This window comes from Trichosurus vulpecula, chromosome 6 (assembly GCF_011100635.1).
Source record: "Trichosurus vulpecula isolate mTriVul1 chromosome 6, mTriVul1.pri, whole genome shotgun sequence".
Classification (NCBI taxonomy): domain Eukaryota; kingdom Metazoa; phylum Chordata; class Mammalia; order Diprotodontia; family Phalangeridae; genus Trichosurus; species Trichosurus vulpecula.
In genome coordinates this window covers 80,611,476-80,636,364 of record NC_050578.1, presented here as the reverse complement: position 1 = coordinate 80,636,364, position 24,889 = coordinate 80,611,476, and the positions used below count along the sequence as shown (strand labels likewise).

General features: G+C 38.7%; 1 protein-coding gene across 3 annotated transcripts in view; it reads right to left on the bottom strand.

Annotated features, from left to right (window-relative positions):
• Positions 1–234: 234 nt before the first annotated feature.
• RASSF6 (Ras association domain family member 6) overlaps positions 235–24,889 on the bottom strand; it is a 68,331-nt gene continuing 43,676 nt past the window's right edge. For all 3 annotated transcript variants that reach the window (XM_036762241.1, XM_036762243.1, XM_036762242.1), the window contains 7 exons: positions 14,753–14,850; positions 8,450–8,634; positions 5,431–5,532; positions 2,406–2,457; positions 1,550–1,668; positions 1,359–1,456; positions 235–1,264 (listed from right to left, as the gene is read on the bottom strand). In XM_036762241.1, the coding sequence (XP_036618136.1) occupies positions 1,189–1,264; positions 1,359–1,456; positions 1,550–1,668; positions 2,406–2,457; positions 5,431–5,532; positions 8,450–8,634; positions 14,753–14,850 (730 nt within the window). In that variant the 3' untranslated portion in view covers positions 235–1,188. The remainder of the gene's footprint in view (positions 1,265–1,358; positions 1,457–1,549; positions 1,669–2,405; positions 2,458–5,430; positions 5,533–8,449; positions 8,635–14,752; positions 14,851–24,889) is intronic.

Below are 24,889 nucleotides of genomic sequence, written 5' to 3'. Positions count from 1 at the left end.
GAATATATGAGTTAGACAACTATGAGTTATGGTCTATATTCTCAGCCTCACATTTAGCAAGTGGGCATTTTTTCCTTGACAATTATCAAAAAGCAAATAAAGTAATGAAAACTCAGTCATATGTATTATACCATACAAGGAGGTCTTTAATATAATTTAATCTATATGAACATGCTCTTGTCTAGTCTATTTTGGCAATAATTTAGAATTACATGTCTTTGAAATGTTTATTTAAAAGTAATTTTCTAGCTGTGTACTTATCATACAGAACTCTAGTTTATATCACATATAAAATGGTTTAGAATTTTTTTAGACAATATCCATGAGAAATAAAAATGGAGGTAGATTAAGAAAAAGAGCTGTCAACCCTTATAAGGAATTGCTTAAAAAATTATTGCTGATGACAACAACTATTAATAACAGTAACCACAAGTCCCAAACTCATTTTATGTTTTCATAATTTCTTTTGTGTTTTGAAAGTCAGTTCTGGAAAACAATAAATAGGAGGTCAGAGACAGCTTTGTGAACTTCAGGTTAGGTCCTTTACCAGATGTCATGCTGCCTATACAGAAGTCCCTTCAGCTCAAAGGAATCAGCAACCCAGTAACTCTGGGAAAGATCCACCTGTAGATTTTGCAGTTTACTAGGTGGCTATGGTCTTTGATCCTCTGGAATTTTAGAAGGATTATATACAGATAACAGAAGCTCCCTTGCCAACTTGCAAGGTCATCCTCATTTTTATGAAAACCCAAGAGCCCTCAATGATCTATAAACTCCACTCAAAATGGAAATGAATTTCTTTGCAACATAAAGAACATCTCTTTTTTTTTAAAAAAAAGTGTTTGCAGTCTTTATTTCCCATTTCATTTTGTCATTTCTTGCAAAGAGTTAGTTCACAAAGTTTAAGCTAAAGGAGGGGTTTTCAATTCACACTGCCCAAAATGCCTCTCTAACTTTGAAAAAGTGAGTACTACTCTGGCTGTCTAATTTTCAGAATACATAGTGTCTCAACTCTAATATGAAGGAAACTTCACCTCTTTCTATGGAGATGAAATTTCCTAGTCAGATGATTTTCTACAAGCTTGACATTCCTATATTAATGCATGTACCTACAATATACATGCATTCATTAAGTAAGCAAATACTTTTCACTTGGCTGAAGTATTTGATCCATGGATGTTTGTTACACTACACTGTTGTCTCTGTCTTTACTATCATTTTATTTTGAAGGTGTTTTAGTATAAAAGCCTTCTCTGTACTGAATCTGAAAAGAAAAAAAAAAGAAAAGAAAAAATACTTAAATTTACTTTGGTTTCACAGCAGAACCAAATGAACTTAATATATGAATTTCTACTTACTTTGTGATTATTTTTTGAATCTCTCGTGCTTCTTCGTCATTCAACCTTTGAAGGATTGATTCCAAGAAAGAAAGATGACAGTGAATATATTCAGCCACCTAAGAAAAACAGAGACAAAATAAAGCATATTTGTGAGAAGCATTGAGTCCCAAAGAAAGCAAAGAAAGATTCTAGATGATGTGGTCTCATACATCACTGCTGATTTCTTCTGCATCTTTGTCCATGAGGAAAATCCTGGCATTCCTTTGTGAGGGACCCTGCAAAAGTCTCTGAAATAAGGGAATGTCTGTCCTCTTTAGCCGTCTCTTTTCTGAAAATAAAAACAAAGACTGACGAATAGGCAAGCAAGTTAAGCAGAATGTGGTACAAGAATGTTAATGTTAACCATGCTATAAAAATGATGAATATGGGAAATTCAGAGAAATATGGGAAGACTTATATGAACTGATGCAGAGAGAAGTATGCAGAACTAGGAAAATAGTATACAAAATGGTTTCTTTTAAGTCCCAACTAAAATGATATGTTTTATTGGAAGCCTTCCCTAACCCCTCTAAATTCCAGTGCCTTCTATCTATTAATTATTTCCTATTTATGTACTTAGCTTGCTTTGTATATATTTGTTTGAGTGTTGTCTCCCTCATTAGATTTTAAATTCCTTGAGGGTAGGGATTGTCTTTTGCCTCTTTTTGTATCTTCAGTGCTTAACATAGTGCCTGGCACATAGTAGGTGCTTAATAAATGTTTACTGATGGATTGATACAACACTAGAAATGAAAAGAACAAAAACAATCCAAACTAAACAGTAGGTAATTATAATGATAGGCACCTTTGCATCTTATCAAGTTTCTAAGAGTATCCGGAGTCCTAGGTTGTCCTAAATTTAATATGGTGGTGCAAAAAATGCCAACTCCTTCTATTTGTAACAGAATGAAACAACATTGCCATCTGCCTTTCTTACTGGTTAAAAAGAGAAACAAAAAACTATCACCCTCTAAAAGGAGGGCTTGTGAAAAGAATCAGATGATTTGAATTGCCTCCTTTCCTTACCTCCAGTTGCATAGATAATGTAAAGAGCAAAATCCTGGGGGTTGTTTTCAATCTGTTAGAGAAAAATAAACAATCATGACTGTCTGTTGTGTAAAAATATTTTGATAACTTTCATGTGTCAGTATCAAACTATTTGTCCTACACTGGGGGTAATCCCAAGGCTGTGGGTACAGGGTAGTTCATAGGGTTAGCTATGGCAGAGAGGGGTCTGGTGCCATGCAGCGAGCTCATCTGCTACTGTCAGGAAAAGCCCAGAAGGGATTCATTCCAACGAATAAGGAGAAAATCCAAAGAAGATCCAAAATCTTAAGAAAATCCAAAGCCTAATTTTTGCAATATTTTCATATAATAATAATACTAATAATAACAAATGATAGTACATTTATATTGACCTTAAACATTTTTGCAAAGGACTTTACAAATATCATCTCATTCAGTCCTCACAACGACCCTGCAAGGTTGGTGCTATTATTTTCCCATTTGACAGATAAGGAAACTGAGCCAGAATACTAAGGTCAAGTCCAGGGTCACACAGCTGGGTAGTGTTTGAAACCAGATCTGGACTCAGATTTTTCTTGCTTTGGACCTAGTGCTCTATCTTCTGAACCAGGATGAACTATCACCAACTTTTAGAATTTTCAGGAGAATGGTTTTGTTTTGTTTTTTTTCCCTATTGGTCAAAATAAGGTAAACCAAATGGGGCTTTGCTTTCAAGAGATATGACTAGTAAAGGCAGGGGCCTTGGGAGGAAGGAGGAGGACTAGACAGAGAAAGGTGACAGTGCTTCTTAGCTTGTCTTTTGCTCTGACTCCAAATCATCTGGGCGCCAAGCCAGAGAGAATCTTAGGGATGCGTAAGGTCAGAAGCTAGACAGTTCCCAGTAACCCTAGACTTTGAGCCACCTGGAAACAGAAGTCTAAAAGGCTTCCTCTTAGCTCGGGAGACCTCTGCTTGGTTATCTGGATGAGGTTACCCTCCTTATATCTCCTTCTTAGCTCCCCTGGCTTCCTTTAAGTACCAGCTAAAATCTCACCTTTGCCTTTCCAGATACCCCTTCCATTGATAAATTAGCTCCAATCCATCCTGGACAAATCTTGTTTGTACAAAATTTTTTGCATGTTGACTCACCCTTTACTATGAGCTCCTTGAGAGCAAGGATTATGTTTTGGGGAAAGAGAAGGGAAGGGAATAAGTATTTATATAGCACATACTATGTACCAGAAACTGTGCTAAGTGTACAAATATTACCTCATTTGATCCTCACAACAACCCACAAGGTAGGTGCTGGTATTATCTCCATTTAACAGTTGAGTAAACTGAGGCAACTCAGTGCAGTGGATTGAATATTGGACCTGAAGTCCATCTGTTATCCCCATTTTATAAATGAGGAAACAAAGGCAAACAGGGTTGAGTGACTTGCCCAGAGTCACACAGTTAATTAAGTGTCTGAGACCACATTTGAACTCAGGTCTTCCTGCGTCCAGGCTACTGCCCTACCAGCTCCTACTATTATACCCTTAGCACAGTGTCTGGCACATAGTAGGCATTCAATAAATGCTTACTGAATGACTGATGGCAATGACTAAAAAACAATCAGCCTTCTCTGATCAGGGACAGCTTCTAGCTACTATACCCTAGGAGCCTAGAGAGCAAAGAAGAGGCCAAAAGCCGGTAGCAAACATCATTGCCCAATAGAGACTCTATCCGGGAACTATAAGCCACTATATAAGATGGTGACATTGAGGTATAGTTGAGACTGTGTGTCCAGCACTCATCACAAGACTAGTACTGAATAGTGGAAACTGTTGTTTGTTCATGTTTGTCTTGACGTGGACCAATGACATCATGAGGGTGGTGTCTGATTGCTATGACCTAGATTTAAGTGGGGCAGAGCTGTGCAAAGTTATCAGCCTCATTCTCGTCTCCACAGTCATTAGAGTCCAGTGGCAAGACAAAAGTCAAGATAACTGGTGATGGCCCACTGTACCCAAGGAGAAGTAGGTCCATTGAGAGCAATGCAATGGCATCATTAAAAAGATATCAGTGTTGGGGCAGCTAGGTGGCACAGTGAGTAGAGCACTGGCCCTGGAGTCAGGAGGACCTGAGTTCAAATCTGGCCTCAGATACTTGACACACTTACTAGCTGTGTGACCTTGGGCAAGTCACTTAACCCCAATTGCCCTGCCTTCCTCCCTCCAAAAAAAAAACAAATATAAAAAAAGATATCAGTATTCTTGGGGTAGGGACAGGGAAGGCAGGCATAACTTGCCCTTCCATGCATGTGCTCTGGCCACATATCTTCCTGTTGCATGTACTCCCTATTTACCATCTCCATCTAAATGCCACCATTCCTACTGATGGGGTATTTTTAAGATAGTGTACCCTAGTTAATTGTCTATCGTTACTTTTCCTGCTATGCTTTTTCATTATCTGACTTTGCTTTGAACCAATTGTGTCCTCTGGTTGATGAGAGAAAAAGTAATTACGTTAATAGGATACTGAGAGTTGATGTAGACCCACACTATCAAGATGATGTAGAGAGAGACAGACTAGAGGAGGTTTCCCAGGGTAGGAGAGAATGTGGTAGGTCCAGTGCTACAGGATGCAGTTCCTTTAGCCTGGGGTAACTATTTGGGAGCTCCAAATACCAGAGAGGGCTGACCCAGGGACTAGCAGAGTCCTTTATGAGTTCCCCATGATTTGTCTGTAATAATCATCTCGTAAGTTTCCCTACAGTGAAGAGTGGTATAACCGTTTAAAAGCCATTAAAAGGAGGGTGGTTAGACCATTTTTCAGGAAGCAGGGCAAGAATGGAAGTAGAGAAGCCTACATCCTCACCTGCTCATAAGAACCCGGGTGGTCAGAAACCCAGGCCTAGAGAAACAAGGCAGGGAATGCCAACAGGCTGAGCCCTGAGCTTGTTGGTGGTACAAACAGTAATGGTGGAGATTGCACTGAATTTTGCACCCATATCACCAACGAGATGGACTAGTGATCCCCACTTGAGTTCAAAAGGAAAGATTACCTTGAATTTTTGTAGAAGCTGCTTTATTACCTCTTCTGTTCTCATGTTACTGTTTATTCTCACTTTGGTTTCAGATCCAAAGGCTGGAGTAAAAATTGATGTCTGGAAGGGGGAGATAAACATTATAGTCATATCCTAGCTATTTGCAGAAGGCCTATATTCTAGGCCCCAAAGCAACAGCAACAGAAAGTTCTGGGTACAAAATAATAGAGCAGGCTATGAACTGAATTTGTGAATGTCTGATACAGATTTTTTTTAAGATTCTGCTATATTAATTGATTATTTATTTTTTAAATTTTTATACCTTTTATTTTTGTAACAACTTCAGTTCCTGAATATGGGAGGCATATGCCTCCCCTCCCCCATTCAAAGAGTCATCCCTTGTAATAGAGAATAAAACAAAAAAAGGAGGGAAAAACAGTTGACCAAAACCAGCCAACATATCAGTTGAGTGTGATAATATATACAATGCTTCACACCCACAGGCCCCAGCTCTACAAAGAAGGGAAGTGGTACATTTTCTCATTTCTTCTTTCTGGTCTAGCTTGGGTTTTGTGCCCCACCCAGGAAATCTATGTGTCTTTCTATGGGAGAAGAGGGCATGCCATTCATTACTTAATTAATTTGACCTCAGAAGCCTTCCATATTTTCTTCATGTGGCTAGAGTTCCTAGATTTAAAATTCTCAGAGTTTGGTTTCAAATGAGAGGGAAAGAAAATGATGCTACAGGTTAAATTTCCCGGATAGGGCTTTGTTACGGCTAAATTCAATTTCATATTACAGTGTATTACTAATAATGATTTATATGTGAACAGTGACATAAAAGACACCATCAAGGACACGTCTGGGCTGAGAAGGAGGTGATCTGATGATTTATTAAGGATAATGGACAAATGATGGACAGCTTGAGCACTACATAGAGAAATGATGCATAGAGATGAATGAAAGTGTAGACAGACAGCAGTAATTAGATAGACAGACAGATAGATAAAGTTCTTTGCAGGTTGGGATTGCTTCATTCATTGAATTTGTATTCTCAGTACCTAACACAGTGCCTGACATGTAGTAGCCACTTAACAAGTGTTTTTTGATGAGCGGATTGTGTGTGTGTGTGTGTGTGTGTGTGTGTGTGTGAGTGTGTGTGTGAGTGTGTGTATTGATAGATGAGAAGAAAGGAGAGGAGAAGAGGAGAGAGAGGGAGAGAAGGTGACAAGGGGAAACCTGAAAACAGAGGGAGAGGAGAGGGGAAGAAGAAGAGAGACAGAGAAACAGAGATAGATAGAGACAGAGTCAGAGCCAGAGACAGAGACTAGAGGATGGTCCCTAGATCACTGAGTGGAATCTCTATAAAGGATTTATGGAAAAAATATCACAGGATGTAAAGGTATGGATTGACTTTGACGGACACTGAGAGGAGTATCCTTTCTCTTGAGTTGGGAGGCGCCTTTGAGGCCATCTAGTATAACCCCTGATTTTACAGATGAGGAAATTGAGGCCCAAAGTAGGGTAATTATTGAAGTAGCCACATATAATCCCTATTTCTAGTGTTGTGACATCCCAAGGCATCTGCAGTTAGCTGAAATGGATACTATAAAGTTCTAAGCCTTAGAACTCTAAGAGAATAGAAACTCATCATATAAGCATGATCACTATGTAACGAATCATATATTCAGTTAATTATAACTAGCCTGAGTGCCCATAGTCTATGTTTCACTGTAGATTGAATAATCAACCTGGGGTCAGGAAGACCTGAGTTCAAATCCCACCTTCCCACACTTACTAGCTATGGGACCCTGGACAAGCCTGTCTGAGCCTTTATTTCCTCATCTGAAAAATGAGCAGATTGGACTCAGTGACTCTCAAGGTCCTATCTAGCTCTAAATCTATGAGCCATCATCTATGTACCCCTATAGATGGGGCCGTGTCTTCAGGAGATGGTGCTGCTTGTTTCTCTGCTTGATACACACATCATCTCTTGCCATAACCTCTCAAGTCTCTTCCAGGGCAGGAAGAAAAGTATTTTGCAAACCTGAAAGGTCATTGGATAGTGAATTCCTTGAGAGCAGGGATTGTCTTTTTCCTTTTTTTGTATCCTCACTGCTTAGAACAGTGTCCAGCACATAGTAGGTGTTTTGTGGATGCCATTTAACTGACTGAAAGAACTTTAAAAATATTATACAAAGACCAAAAAGGCTGGGACTATAACAGGTGACCATTATAGACCCTAGGAGGGTCAAATGGGGGAAATTTTGGAAAAGCTTTCTTGAACTGGGAGTAGGTCCAAGTCGAGCAAAAAACCAAGGGAATATGGAAGGGAAATTTCCACTCCTCTAGACTTCCGAGGGAAAGCTGCTTGAATGATTCTGAGGGTAAAAAGACAGGGAGGCAGGTTAGAATAGCTGTTGGGAAATGCTACCACATATGTATGCCCTTGGAAATGAGGTTTTGTTCTCCATGCTTTTAGTAAAATGAAGTCTTTCTCTCAAAGCATTTGTTAAAAATCCTGTTAAAAACTAGGATAACATTTATACAATATTAACAGCACTGCAAAAACAAATGATTTTGAAAGACTTAGGGACTCCGATCAACACAACTACCAATCGTGATTCCAGAGGACCAATGAGAGAGCATACTACATCCCTCCTGACATAGAAGTGAGGGACACTGGATACAGAATGAAATTTATGTTTTGGAAATGGCCAAAATGGGAATTTGCTTTACTTCCATATGAACATCTGTTTGATAGGTTTTCCCTTCTCCCTTCTCTTCTTTTCCCCCTTCCTTCTTCCCTCTTCCCCTTTCCCCTTTGCCTCTTCCATGCCCTTCCCCTTTCCCCTTTTCTTTCCTGTTCCTCTTTTTTTTCCCTTTTTTCAAATGGGGAAGATAGGAAGTGGGTAGGAGAGAAAATAGATTTTTGATTGTTGAAAAAGCATACAAAAATATAAAAGTCAACCAAAAAAATCCTATTCAATGACCCATACTTCACAACCTCTTCCCTGGCCATTGATTTTTAACTCACCTCATGGTTATAGAAGTGGCCATTAATAGATACTCTGTGATTCTGGTGATCTCTTCTCCCTATCTTGCTAAGGTTTCCCTTCTTTCTCACCAAGGCTGCTTCACTCATTGTTCTGTATAGCAAGGGAGAATCTGGTTCATCCTCCACCAGAGGCCTCAGGGTGCTGCTGTTATAAGACACATAATCTAAGAAGAATGCAAGATTATTAGCTTGTGTCTGCTTCCTGGATTGTTCCTGGAATCCCTTTCAGGAACTATTTTTTTTTAAAAGGGGTGTTAACAGGGATGATTTAGATTGTTAATGTCTGAAATCCAGAGTAATTCTTCCCTTCCCCCTTCTCTTTCTGCAGGAAGTAATAATAGTGGCTAGACATTTGTACCCAGAGTCTACATTCCCAAAGCATAAGCATCATTGAATTTAAGTGGATTTCAGAAAGTGGGAGGAATAGCATGATGTCATGAGGTTGAGGAGCTGTTGCTGCCCTTCTGAAGAGAGGGAGGCTAGAGTTGTAACCTAGACTGCTTAGCAGAGCCAACTGGATACTGATTGGAGGTGAGTGCTTGGTACTGATCCTGAGAGGAGGTGATAGAGCCAAAGGGATGCTGCAGTGGGGCTGCAGCAACTTTGGTCACATGATCACTTGCCAGCTGAAGCAGCAGATTGTAGAGTGAGCTGGTGAGACACCCATAACACCTACCTGATACCTCCACTGCCAGCAGACAAATGGTCCTCCATTAACTGACTGAACATTCACCTCTTATTTTCATTTGAAGAGAGGGGAAAGGAGCTTATACTTCATATAGCGACAGCTGGTATTTCAGCTGAATGGTTCCCAATTAATCTCTATGATTTCCTTATTTAAAAACTTATCTCCACTTGATAGGTATATGCATATGTATATGTATACACACAGACACATATATGTATGTGTATATATATATGTGTATATGTATATATGTACCATATATATAAACTCTGAAATAATTTTCTTGATGTGAGAAACGTAGTTTTGGGGATCACTGGACTTCCCCAAATTGTGAGAACACGCGGCTTTGGGGATCATTGGACTTCCTAGGCAGGGCCTGAGGAAGAACCCTGTGATAATCCCTAGGGAAGGCTGTACAGACCCACAGGACTCCCAGAGGAAGACCAAGTAGTAGCCATCCCTTAATCTTTGGGGATCACAGGGCCTCCTAGGGGTCAGACCCTAAGGAGGACCCAAGTGATGGCCCCTTAGGACAGCAGTAAGATCACAAGGCTCCTGAGACAGGGCCGGAAATCCCAAGTGATATCCCCATAAGAAGGCCGTGCAGACCACAGGGTTCCCCAAGGGAATCCAGAGTGGTACCCCTCTTAACACCACAGTGGGGATCACAGGACACCCCAAGACAAGATCCAGGAGTAAGCCCGGAGAGCTTCTGCTGCCTGTTGCTTCCCTTCGCTTGACCTTAGGAAAATCCATGTGATTTACCCATTCTCACCCAAAGAACTCAAGACCAGAGTGGGCAGAGGAAGGCATTTTATTATGCTCCTCAAGAGAGCAGGTGTAGTGCTCACAGGATCACTCACACTGATACAGCTGCAGAAGCAGGGGTAACCATTCCCTCCACTCCTGCTAGAGTTATGGTTAGTTTACAGTTTTTGTTTTTTTACATAGTTTTCCTAGGTTATATAGTTTATATAAATAGGATAATAAGGATACAGAAGCAAAAGTGAAGTTAATTAGATTTTCCTTGTCTTAGTTTAGGATTAAACTATATTCTTTTACTTCCCCTACTTTCCCTCTTTAACATATGCAAATCAGTAGGCCTGGATTCTTGACCAAGACCAGACCCTAGATAAGCTTGAACAGGTTCAAGTGGGTTTGGCCTCTCCAATTCCCCAGACTGCCCTCCCAAAAAGCAAGCACATGCCTACAAGCCTCTGACCTCTCACCTGACCGACCCTGAGGCCTGGTCTCTGCCAAAGCTGGGGTGGGGGAGGGAGGGAAAGCACGCCTTTACTTCTGTGGAAACAAAACTCCTCCTCCCATTTCTTACATTGAGTTTTTATTTTTTATATGTATTTATTTCATCTTTATGGAATAAAACAATCGTTTCCATAACATAGCGTAATTTTAAAAAGGTGATTGCACATGAAACGGCAAATCTATTATGTACAACTTGCTCTCTCTCTGTGTGTGCATATATATATATATATATATATACATACATATATATGTACAGAGAGAGACAGAGACAGAGAGACAGAGAGAGAGAGAGAGAGAGAGAGAGACTCTTTGCTAGTTAATTAGTTTCAGACCCCAAATGCTGAATGGCATAATGACTTTTGTACTGATGATTGGCAGAGGGAAGAGGTTTGTTTCCCCCTTCAGCAGAAGAATGGAGGGGAAGGCTCTGAACCAAGAAGAGAGAATGAATCTAGATTGTTGTTGTTGTTTGGGCAGCTAGTCCTCAGCAATAGATATAAAAAACTCACATGGAAAACTGAGCTGCCACTTGAAGCACTGAAGGCTAGAGAAAGGGCATCATGACCTGCTTAGCCTTGGCAATGCTGCAGATGGGCTGTTACTGTGGTATTAGCACCAAACACAAAATTCATCATTCCTGCCAAACGAGACACATTATATGGGTCCCATACTACTTCTGAACTTTATTATACACATGATCCCTAGAACTCACGACAATCATTATATATGGAACATTTCTACCAGATATCTGATCTCCTCTATATATGGGAGTTTGTCCTCCCTGTTATTAAAAAAATAAAACCTTTTATTGATATCTTTTTTATATTGCCTTAATTCCCCCTGTATCTTTCTCCCTCTTCCTCCCAGAGAGCCATCCCATATTACAAATAATATCTTAAAAGAAAAAAAAATTAAAAGAGGAGAAAGAAAAGAAACTCAGCAAAATTAATACACCTAACATACCTGCCACCCAAGTGGACTTGCCACCTCTGCAAAAGAGGAGGGAAAGATGTCTTCTAATACCTTTTCTTTGGTACTATGTTTGTTCTTTGTAGTTTTGTAATGTTCATTTTTAATCGTTTTGTGCTCCACATCATGTTATTTTCCTTCTCTCTTGCCTTTGGGATTTTTAGATCTTACAAAAATCACTTTGGAGATTCCCTACCTTCTCGAAATATTTATTTTCCCATATTTTCTCTCTACTTTGAGCTGAGTATTAATTCATTTTGTTGTTTTCTTTTGAAATAATTTTCTTGAGTTTTTATTTTTTCATTTGTATTTATTTTATTTTTAATTTATGGAATAAAACAATCATTTTCATAACATAGAATAATTTTAAAAAGGTGATAGCACATGAAATTGCAAATCTAATATATACAACTTGCCATTCCTTTTAAATATGTAATAAAGTTATCATGTAAATTTCCTTTTTTTCCCTTTTTTATTCTCCCCCCGCCCTGTGCTAGAGATGGCTACCATTAGACACAAATAAGTGTGTCTATGTGTGTATACACACATACAAATATACATATATATATATATGTAAAATTATTCCATACATCTATTTATCAGTTTTCAAAAAAGATTTTCTTGTTTACATACCTTTTTTTAAAAAAAAAAACACCACTGACAGGAAAACTCGTGGTTCTTTAAATCAAAATTTTGTTTGTATCCCATGGAAAATTTCTTCTTTCATAATCAATTCTCTGCAGTGATTGTCATTGTTTGTCCTTCATTCTCAAAGAGGACCAGTGACATCAGGAAAGTGATGCCCTGACCTGACTTGCAAGTGAATTGGATTTAAGTGAGGCAGGGCTGTGCTAAATCACCAGCTTTATTCTCTCCTCTAGAGCCATCTGGGCCCAGTGGCAAGATATAGTTCAGGATGACTAGAGAGGTCCCAGATGCAGTGGGAGACCTTGGCTTTTTAAAGTTAGGTTCTTTTCCACATTTCAGTTTGTCTGAGGTAACACCCATTCAGTGATTAAGAATGAGGCAAAAATGGCCTCTTTTGCCTAGTAAAAAAAAAAAAATCAAGAGGGTTTCTGGCCAAAATAGAAACAATTGCTATTCACATGGAGCAATCAAAACCCAAAGGATAACTAAGTGAGGCTTGGGCTGGGACCTATTGTTGGCCAATCAATGAATGCCAGAGTGATTTGGGTTTAAGGCTGGTCAAATAGCTCCATTTGAACCCCAATGGGCTTCATCAAAGCCTGGTTTCCAGTGCTGTATTTCAAGAATTCGTAAATGAAACTGCATGGGGCAAAAGAGTTAATTGTTGCAGTTCTTTTTTTTTAATGATAAAATAAATAAGTAGGGAAGAGAAAAAAATCTCACTTGTAAACCCTAAGATATCTTGTAAGGTTTCAGTAATCAAAATTCATATTCCTTTGGGCAAAGCACACGCAGGTAAGGGTAGGTTTCTCTATGTGGACAGAGGGAGAGGAGGGAGGGGAGAAGAAAGGAAGGAAGGAAGGAAGGAAGAAGGGAGGGAGGGAGGAAAGGAAGGAAGGAAGGAGGGAAGGAAGGAAGGAAGAAAAGGAGGGAAGGGACGGAGGAAGGAAGGAAGGTATGTAGGAAGGTAGGAAGGAAGGAAGGGCAGCCACTGCAGTGATAGAAGGATTGTAAATTCATTTTTTGGTGGTGGTGTTATTTCTGATGCTAATATACGTTGGATAGACCTATTGGATGTTGTTTGCTCAGTTAAATACTGGTTGTTGCACATGAGTAAATTTATTCAAATTGTTTCTCATAGTCATGGGCTTATCATTTCTATTTCATTGCTACCAATTGACATGTTTACTGATTCATTTGCCACATGTTAATTTTACATGGCATTGTTACATTGTGTTATTGCTGTACAATATTACATGTTTAGGGCTTATGGTAGCAGACCTGATTTGCTGAATATTGTAATCCTGAAAAAAAATGGGGGCTGAATTGGTTGAAACATATTGTTATGTTATAGGCATGGAGCTCCGTAGGGACTTCCTGAAATTAAGAGTGGATGCAGGATGTAAGAGTGGGCTATTATAAAAATAAAGAGTTGTAAAAGGCTTAGATGAATGCAATACAATGCAATTTATAACAAGGTCAAGCTAGAGGAGGTCATTTAGGTAGAGCTCTGTGAATTTCCAGATCTATTTAATCATTGAAAAAAATCTTGAAATATGGTTAGGAGGAGACAGTGTGGTTGTTGTTTTTAGTCACTTTTTTCAGTTGTGTCCAACTCTTCGCGACCCTATCTGGAGTTTTCTTGGCAAAGATACTTTCCATTTCTTTTTCAGCTTATTTTATAGATGGGGAAACTGAGGCACACAGGGTTAAGTAACTTTCCTAGGGTCACACAGCTAGTAAGTGTCTGTGGCCAGCTTTGAATTCAGGAAGATGAGTCTTCCTGACTCTAGGCCTGGTGCTCTATACACTTGTGCTACCTAGCTGCCCCTTAGTAGAAGACGATGCCTAGAAATTAATTAGCAATCCAATGTCTGAGAAGGGAGATGCTTAAAAAAAGAGTTCTCATGAGTAGAAAAAATCTTATACTTGGGGAGGACTAGTTCAAGAAGAACTAATGAAAGAAATCACAGACTTATAGATTACGTGGAAGTCTCATGACTTTATATTATGAATACTTTCTTTGAGAAAAGAATTGGTAAACACTGGACAAAATAACACTGAAAAGGATGAAATTATATTTTCACAAACTGGAAAACACTTGTTGCTGGTGTGGGGGTTATTCTTTAAACCAGCTATCTGGGTACACTTAGACCACCAACTTGTCAAGGCAAAGATAAAAAGCTAAGAAAAAGCAAGAAGAAAAAAATAAAAATGAAAAAAAGATAGACTATACAATTGGAAAACTCCAACCTAAACTATGTAAATAAGTAGTCAGCAGTGAACAATGAGAAATGGACATTAACAGTCATATTGGTACAAATTGCTATAATCTTATGCAGACATTTCACTCAGTTTTGGGAAAATTATGATTGGACAGTGATAGGTGTGCACACCAATCCTGCTGAAACACAGAAACAGCCAGACAGTGGGTGAGAATATTGGTAATAATGGCTGTGATGACCCCCAAAGCACCAAACAACCACCATCATAAAAGTCATGAATGCCAGTTTACATTGGCATAGAATCTTTTCCTTTAAAATTACTTTACACATACGCATATAATATGAGACCAAATGGTGAAGGTGGTTTCCAAGTAAAACTTTTGGTTGGTAATAGGTTTATAAAAAGCGTATTTCAGAGAATCAAGCAGGATTAACCTTTTGCCATTGGTTCCAAGGAATACCACACATGCCATGGATGGTATGGACACTGACCTTCCTGGGGATCCTGGGCTTCATGCACAGAACTCTGTTTCTTCTCCAGCTCACTGATGCGATAGAGATCATCAAATTCCCCCCAGCGGGTCATACCCCTGAAATAAAGCATTCATTATGTTAGTGACATCTATGAGAGTTATGCTCAAGGACACCCTTTACCCAGGGTCCACTCCTTTAGGTGTGTATACATTTAGAGAACCTTAATCCTCACAGTCCCTGTAGGTTGAAAGGCCATGATAATTACAGAGGTGAAAAAAATGTTAAGGTTAGGTTCAGATGAAAAAAGGACTCAATGATCAATGATTTGGGCATACAACTGAAAAAGCTAGAAAAAGAACAAATTGAAAATCCCCAATTAAATACCAAATTAGAAATATTGAAAATCAAAGGAGAGATTAATAAAATTGAAACCAAGAAAACTATTGAATTAATAAATAAAACAAAGAGCTGGTTTTATGAAAAAAAAACAATGAAATTGATAAACCTTTGGTCAATTTGATTAAAAAAAAGAAAGAAGAAAATCAAATTGCCTGTATCAAAAATGAAAAGGGTGAGTTCACCTCTAATGAAGAGGAAATCAAAACAATAATTAGGAATTATTTTTCCCAATTGTATGCCCATAAATTTGACAACCTTAGAGATGTGGATGAATATCTACAAAAACATAAATTGCCCAGGTTAACAGAAAAGGAAGTAAAATTTCTAAATAACTCCATCTCAGAAAAAGAAATTGAGCAAGCCATCAATGAACTCCCTAGGAAAAAATCTCCAGGGCCAGATGGTTTTAAATGTGAATTCTATCAAACATTTAAAGAACAATTAATTCCCATACTTTGTAGACTATTTGGGAAAATAGGTGAAGAAGGAGTCCTACCAAATTCTTTTTATGACACAAATATGGTACTAATACCCAAACCAGGTAGAGTCAAAACAGAGAAAGAAAATTATAGACCAATTTCCCTAATGAATATTGATACAAAAATTTTAAATAAAATATTAGCGAAAAGATTGCAGCAACTTATCGCCAGAATAATACACTATGACCAGATAGGATTTATTCCAGGAATGCAAGGCTGGTTCAATATTAGGAAAACAACTAGCATAATTGACCATATCAACAACAAAACTAGCAGAAACCATATGATCATCTCAATAGACGCAGAAAAAGCCTTTAACAAAATACAACACCCATTCCTATTAAAAACACTAGGAAGCATAGGAATAAATGGAGCCTTCCTTAAAATTATAAATAGCATCTATTTAAAACCATCAACAAGCATTATTTGTAATGGGGATAAGCTAGATGCATTCCCAATAAGATCAGGGGTGAAACAAGGATGTCCATTATCACCCCTACTATTCAATTTGGTACTAGAAATGTTAGCTGTAGCAATAAGAGGAGAAAAAGAAATTGAAGGAATTAGACTAGGAAAAGAAGAAGCTAAATTATCACTTTTTGCGGATGATATATATGACGATTTACTTAGAGAATCCTAGAGAATCAAGTAAAAAACTACTTGAAATAATAAACAACTTTAGCAAAGTTGCAGGATATAAAATAAATCCACATAAATCCTCAGCATTCCTATACATTACTAACAAAGCCCAACAGCAAGAGATAGAAAGAGAAATTCCATTCAAAGTTACTGTAGACACTATAAAATATTTGGGAGTTTATCTGCCAAGACAAACCCAGGGCCTATATGAACATAATTATGAAACACTTTCCGCGCGAATAAAGTCAGATCTAAATAAATGGAATAATATCAGTTGCTCATGGTTAGGCCAAGCTAATATAATAAAAATGACAATTTTACCTAAATTAATCTATCTATTCAGTGCCACACCAATCAAACTACCAAAAAATTATTTTACAGAGCTGGATAAAATAATAACAAAATTCATCTGGAAGAACAAGAGGTCTAGACTATCTAGGGTATTAATGAAAAGAAATGCTAGAGAAAGTGGCCTAGCCATACCAGATATTAAACTGTACTATAGAGCAGCAGTCATCAAAACTACCTGGTACTGGCTAAGAAACAGAGTTGTGGATCAGTGGAACAGGATAAGTACACAGGATGGAGAAGTCAATGACTATAGCAATCTCCTCTTTGATAAACCCAAAGAGGCCAGCTTCTGGGCTAAGCATTCACTCTTTCACAGAAACTGCTGGGAAAATTGGAAAATGGTAGGGCAGAAACTGGGCATAGACCATTATCTTATACCATATACCAAAATAAAGTCAAAATGGGTTCATGATTTAGGAATAAAGGCTGAAACTATAAGCAATTTGGGAGAGCAAGGAATAGTTTACCTATCAGATTTATGGAAAAGAAAAGAATTCATGACCCAACACAAGATAGAGAGCATTACAAAATGCAAAATGGATAATTTTGAGTATGTTAAATTGAAATGTTTTTGTACAAGAAAAAAGCCAATGCAACAAAGATTAGGAGGGAGGCAGAAAATTGGGAGAAAATCTTTACAACTAATGTCACTGATAAAGGCCTCATTTCCAAAATATACAGGGAACTGAGCCAAATATATAGGAATACAAGTCATTCCCCAATTGAGAAATGGTCAAAGGATATGAACAGACAGTTTTCAGAGGAAGAAATTAAAGATATCTATGGACATATGAAAAAATGCTCGAAATCACTACTGATTAGAGAAATGCAAATTAAAACAACTCTTAGATACCATCTCTCTCCTGTCAGATTAGCTAAAATATCAAAACAGGAAAATGATAAATGCTGGAGAGGATGTGGGAAAATTGGAACATTGTTACATTGCTGGTGGAGTTGTGAACTGATCCAGCCATTTTGGAGAGCAATTTGGAACTATGCCCAAAGGGCTATAAAAATGTTCATACCCTTTGACCCAGCAATATCACTTCTAGGGTTGTATCCCAAAGAGATCACACAAGTGGGAAAAGGACCCATATGTACAAAAATATTTATAACGGCTCTTTTTGGGATAGCTAAGAATTGGAAATCAAAGGGATGCCCATCAATTGGGGAATGGCTGAACAAGCTGTGGTATATGAAGGTAATGGAATACTACTGTGGTATAAGAAATGGGGATGATATGGACTTCATAACAACCTGGCAAAACCTACACGACATAATGCTGAGTGAGCGGAGCAGAGCCAGGAGAACATTATACACAGCCACAGATATATGGATTCTGTGAGGACTAACCCTGACAGACTTTGCTCTTCTCAGCAACACAATGTGCAGAGACAGCTCCAAAGGACTCACGATGGAGAGTGCTATCTACATCCAGAGAAAGAACTATGAAGTATGAATGCAGATCAAGGCACACTTTATGCTCACCTTCTTCTCCCCCCCCCTTTTTCCCTCTCTTTTGTATTTGTTTTTGGGTTGTGTTTTTTTTTGGTTCTGTTTCTTCTTTCTCATGATTCATTCCATTGGTCATGGTTCTTCTCCACAAAAAAGAAAAAAGAAAAAAGGCCTCAATAATTGTCATAAGGACTCCTTATAATTTGACCAATGACCAATAGCTGTTGACAGATTGAATGTGTATTTTTTGTTTTGGACTGGTTTTGAGATTTCATTGGTATACAGTATCCTGCCATATGTTGTGAATACTCAATAAGCAAAGTCCCTCTCCCAATGCCAACTGGCACCTGCCCAGTGACCTGCATATACATAGGAAGTATTTAATACATACTTGCTGTTGCCATTTCTCTGCACCAATAGGTTAAATAACTTGCCTGAGAGCCCACAACCAGTAATTGTCAGTGTTGGGACTTGTGACCAGATCTTCCTGACTGTAGCTGGCTTCTATTCATTATCCCATGATACCCCTACCATACATAGAAAAATATTGTCTAAAAGATGTCCACAATAGTTTGATCACTGGATATCTCATATCTTGTAAAGTCCAAGGAACAGATGGCTCAAAATGAATCAGGTACTGTTGTGATCTTGGATCTGATGGTTTGCAGTGACATACGCTGGGCAGAAGCTCAGGAATTATGCTTTCATGTGTATGTGATATTTCCCCTAATGGAATATAAGCTCTTTAAGGGCAGCAATTTTGTCATTTTTACCTTTTTATGTCCAGCACCTAGAACAGTGTGTGACACATAGTAGGTATTTAATACATGCTTGCTGATTGACTGATGCTACAAAACAATTCCCTAGGAAAAAAAGATTTGTTTATTAAAACAGAAGGGGAACTTTTAATGCTGTGTTATTCATTATGCTCTGGCCGACCTTGGGACATGAAATTTGGAGAATATGGAGGTAGGAGGGCTATGTGGAGAGTGATGTTGGGTGGATGGTGCTGTCTGCTCAGTTGTTCTCCCAGAAGTCATTGCAGGCCACCATGACTGCTACCACCAGTACTATATGCTCCTAGAACTCAACCATCTCTGTTGTCATGCAGGACCTTCATCACCTTGTCTGCTTTGTCTGCATTCTTCTGGGCCTCCAGGAAGCTTGAAAAGCTCACATGATAGAGGCACCTTCTTCCTCAGTCCATAACTCTTATCTTCCTTGCCTTAATATGCATGGAACAATTGAGGAGGGATTCCATGGTAGTCTCCTGTTTCAGACCTGTGGCCAAAACACACGTTGGGTTCTGGGCTGAAGAAGGGAATGGATGGCAGAGAGAAAGCTGAATCTCTTGTGACCAGAGCCTGTGTGGTGAAACAAAGATTTTTCAAATTGTAGAACCCCAAATAGAGATTTTGTTTAGCAAAAAGGATTCAGTAGTATCTTTAATCGTTCAAGGATTTGTGTTTTTATTGGCATGAGCATTGCTTCTGTAATACAGATTACAACATCTCTATGACTTAACAGATGGTCTCCAATAGTTGTGGTGGATGAAAAAGTTCGTTCCCTGGTGGCCAACGTAATGATGAGTCTTCCTGAACCAACCTAGACTCGTCCTTGAACAACAGACAAGGGCTCATCACCAGACCTATTCTCAGGTATAGAAGAACTTGTCAGCTGCTGGCAAACATTTGAAAACCCAGGGTCATCTGCCTTTGCTGATGAGGGATTGGAGTAGGGTCTGGTTAGAGCTGAAGCTCCAAGCAAAGAATGAATTGACAACATTTGAACTACATGTAGCAAGAGTCACCTAAAGACCTAAGAGAACTCTTGTCTCTGGAAATCCTTGCTTATTTATCCAGGTTCGGGATTTGGTATTTGGGAAAAGAAATTATTCAAATTGTAGTCTGAGCCCCAACTGAAGGAATATTCTCTAATTACATAGACCATGCAAATAACAAAGAAAATAGCAGAACAATTAGTTAAGACACAATGGCCATATAAGAACAAGGAAAGATAATTGAGGTTAATAGGACCATTCTTATCTATCCCATATACAAATGGATATAATTCCTTGTAGTTTCTAGAAGTTTTATAATTTAGGCTAGAAAAGGGGAGAGTCAATCAACTAGCATTTATTAAGAACCTACTGTGTATCAAGCACTACGCTAAGCTCTAGAGATACAAAGAAAGACAAAAGACAGTTCCTGCTCTAATGGAGCTCGCATCTAATGGAGGAGACAACTATGACTTCATTGGCAAAGGGAATCCTTGTATGAGGAAACTCCCTCTACCAGTGAAGATGGGGAGCATCTTTCCTGCCATTCATAAGCTTATTTCCCTGAACAGGGATTCTTAGACTTTTTCCATTTGTGACCCCTTTTTGTGTTTTGGCAACCTTAGTTGGTGTTACGTGGCCTGAGGGCTTGAGCAGTGCAAAGTGAATTCTTTGTGTTCAGAACCAAGACTGCAGTGAAGTTGCATGATGCAACATGGGCAAGCACTGCCAGAAACACCGTGGATTCATTATGTGTTTCCCTCTAATTAATTTTAGGTCATGTGTCCAGAAGCCCTTTACTGTTGCCAAATTTTTTGTGACCATGGGGTCATGGAGAGTCAGACATGACTGAAACTACAAAACGTGTGTATACACATATATGTGTGTATATACATATATACAGATATATATGTATACTTATTCATATTTGCAAATATGTGTGTATATATGGATATATGCCTATCTAGAGGTGTGTATAGAAAAACAGGTTATTAAACATTTACCAGCACAGTCTTGGATGATGGTAATATAAAAAGATAACAATAAAAATACGATTTTTCTAAGTCTCACAGGAAATCAGGAGAGGAATATAGCTGCCTCAGTAGTAAAAAGCTCTGGCTGCTTCATGGGAATCTATAAAAGCCTTTTGGGAAGTAATTCAGAGAGTGGTTAACGACTTCTTCCTCTAGCCTGCGAGCATCCAGATTCTCCCAGGACTCCCATAGCAGCATCACTTCCTAGGCTCCTCTTCTGCCCCATCTTTCCTGTCCCCATTCATGAATGCCTTCAACAATCCAGACTTTTTAGACCTCCTTTCCTGTAAGACTTTCCACCAACTGAAGTCCTCACCTGGTGGCACCAATGCTTTGTAGCCCAACACACAGTATTCTTGGAAATGGAGTCCAGGGAATTTCTTCCAATGAGTGAATAGGAAATGAAGTTCTAGGGACTTTTAGCCATTCAAGGGTGGGAGCATGACATAGTAGAGAGAATTCGGGACTTGGAAGCAGAATGACTTGGTTTTTTTTAATATAGCCTTAGAAGTTTATGACTTTGGGGAAGTAAGTCACTTAACTTCTTTCAGCCTCAGTTGCCTTATCCATAGAATGGGGATAATACGTGATAGGTGATTAATTAGACCCCTATTTTATTTCAATCAGTATTTATCAATTTAATATGATTCCACAGGGGCAGTGATTATAACTTCTGTATATTAGGCCCAAGAACTGTGAAATGCAGGTTGTAAGTTCACTTACTTAATCATAGCAAATTAACTAGAGGACCTCCACCCTTGTTTTTGCCTTGTTGTGATGACCAAGCTCAGTGTGGTGGAGGTGACTCAATTACATGGAAAATCCCCTGGCTATTTTTGTTGCCTTTCTGTCCCTTGTCATCCCTCTATTGCCCAACATGGGTAGATGGCTATGAGCATTTGCCTATGAAGTGACCCTCTTTGGCAACCTGTGGACTGCCTTTGTACTGGTCTGTGTACGTTTTCACGTCTGTTTATGAGGCCAGTAAATGGGTCTGCTCATTGCCTCGGTAGGACCTCCTGAAAGGTCAAGATAGGTCTATCAGGGTCTGCTCATCAGCTTATTTGTCAACAAGTGAAATTCCATATTTTGTGTAGACTCTCCTGGAGGATCAAGGTCAAAGTTTACCAACCAATAAGATTGTATTTTACTGTGTCTCTTCTGTATCATAAAACTCAGGCCCTGGAGGAAGGGGGCATCTCAGATCACGAGGGATATCTAAGGTCCATTTCATTAGGGGGGACCATGGACCCTTTAATAAAGTACAATTGGCTCAGAGCTCCACCTCAGTTTCTTTTATTATAGGTTGGAAAATTTTGGACCCCACAAATAAGAACTCATAGCTTACAGGGTTTCTGTGAAATTATAAGCCACAAGTTAGAGAATGGGGCCAGGGTGCTAGATTCAGGCACAATGATGATGGTGAGGAAGAATGATTGAAAGTCCAACGAAAACAACAGACTTCAGATTCAAGAACTAAAAAAGACATAGTAGTCAGGCCATTTAACAGAATGGGAAATAACAGCCCTATACACACCAAAGGCTCTAAGGTCTGTACTAGGCTACCTAACAGATCAATAATTAAGGTTCCTAAAGATGGCTTTGTATCATCAAAATGAGTGATCCATCAACAAGTATTTATTAGGCACCTGCTGTGTGCATGGAACTACGAAGAAAAAATACATGTATTCAACAACTCCTGTTTAAGAAAGCAGGAAAGTATGCAACATGGTTTAGAAAAATTCCCACATAAAATTTTATCAAATTGAGAGTTTCAGTTTTCTAGAAAAGTGACTTATGTAAAATGTCCCATTTCTCACATGTGCCAGGTGAATTAGGTGCTTCCCCATTAACCACTCTTTCTCACCACCCCCTGTCCCATCTCTTTTAAAATTGAGGTGCAAAAAGATCAAGAATTTTATCCAAAGTCAAACAAGAGTCAGGTTCAGCACCTGAGTCCCCTGCCCACCCTATTCAGCAACCTTTGTTTCTCTTGCTATATTGTCGTGTTGGTCCTTGGTAGGACACAAGAAGTTACTGGCAAACAAGGTTCTATCATCATCACTGTGGGCTATGGCATATTAACAGCCTGCAATCATCTAGAAGCCACTGAGATGTACAGAATAGCTTCCTGGGAAGCCTACTTGACTAGATGTGGTGCTTGAGTCTTTCAAAAATGCTTTGTGATAAAGATCTTACAGGTATCTTAAAACATTTCTGCTTAAATTCTTTGACCTCTCGTTGATCATTTCATAAGATCTAAGGTGCAAAATGAGGCAATTTGCCAGGCACCTGAATAATTAAAAACTTGGAGTCACTCCATGGTGATAAATGTTTCTAAAATATTGGGAGGGGGGAATCACCTGATAGATAATGTTCACTCTACCTTAGTTTGGAAATCATTTAAGTCAGTGGAATTTTCATGAGTACAGTGGATCTATGATTGGGTTGAAATACTATAATTCAATGTTAAATGTACCATATATTGCACTGTATATATCCTCCCCATCAATGCCCATAGAAGTCATCATTTTTAAGCATGAATTATATGTTTTGCTTGGTGAATACAACCAATACTATATATAAGTGCTACAAGATTTGAGTGAAACTACCTAAGTTATGAAGAGAAGAATTCATTCTAATTTATAACCTTTTCTACCAAAGCCAGTCCTAGCCTCCAATATAGGGGTTTCCTAATTGAGCTAGAAAAAGAGGTCAATGTTTGATTGACAGTTGATAACCCTAGATGATATAGCCCCTCCCACATAGATTCTGTATATTGTTATTCTTCCTTAAAGAGACACATTGCATATTTCCCTCATCATGTACAACAGATGGCATCATTTTTAAAGCATGGATTGTATGTTTTGCTTGGTGAATACAACTAATACTATATATATAAGTGTTATAGGATTTCAGTGAAACTCCCTAAAATACAAAAAGAAGCATTCATTCTAATTTAGAACCTGTCCTACCAAAGCCAGTCCTGTCCACCAATATAGGGGTTTCCTAATTAAGCTAGAGAAAGAGGTCAATGTTTGATTGACAGTTGGCAACCCTAGATGATGTAGCCCCTCCCACATAGACTTCAGATATTGTTAGTGTGTGTGTGTGTGTGTGTGTGTGTATGTGTGTGTGTGAGAGAGAGAGAGAGAGAGAGAGAGAGAGAGAGAGAGAGAGAGAGAGAGAGAGAGAAACAGGGACAAAGAAAGAGACAGAGAAACAGAGAGAATAGGCTCTGAGAAAGTATTGATGGAATTTCATTTCTTAGGAGATTGACAGTTAAATGCCTTTGGAGAAAGAGTCTGTGAGTGACTTGTACAGTTAAATGTCTGTGGAAAAGATATTCTGTAAAGCCATTTTGAGGTGAATTCTTCAGGGGAGTTGAATGAGATGAATAGATTTTCATTGTTAGTGAGAACTGAACTGAATTCAGTCTTGATCGGTGGAGAAAAACAGTTACCTGAAGATGAATGGAGTCCCTACATTTTAATAAGAATTGCCTTTTGGGGCTGTAGTTTGAGTGTTTTAGAGGATGTGGCAGTGGGAAATGTATGAGAGGAATTCTAATCAGCAACTTTATGCTGATTAGCTAATCGTGCGAATCAGCATGCTTTCCCAAAGCATAGAAGTAACTTTGGCAATGGATGCATTGTTTATATTATTATTGGCTACTATTAATTAATTATGTGGCCAGCAATGGTGATGTGTGAGTCAGGCTATAAATTTGGTCTTTGAAGATGAAGGAAGGTGGCTCATGAAAGATCTCAGTTCTACAAGACTGGGAGCTCAAATGGAATAATGAATTAACCAGTTATTGAGATATTTGGTGCTTTTAGTGATTTATTAAATAAATCATATGGACCATCTTTGAACTCAGTGAAAGAAACAATTGATGAAGCCATTAGTCAGTAACAGAGTGGGGCGGGGGAGGGGGGGTGTCAATGAATTTGTCTCAGACAGCACCAGGGAAGTATTGCTCACACCTAACTTCATGATACCTCCACCCTTTCTGGGAGGG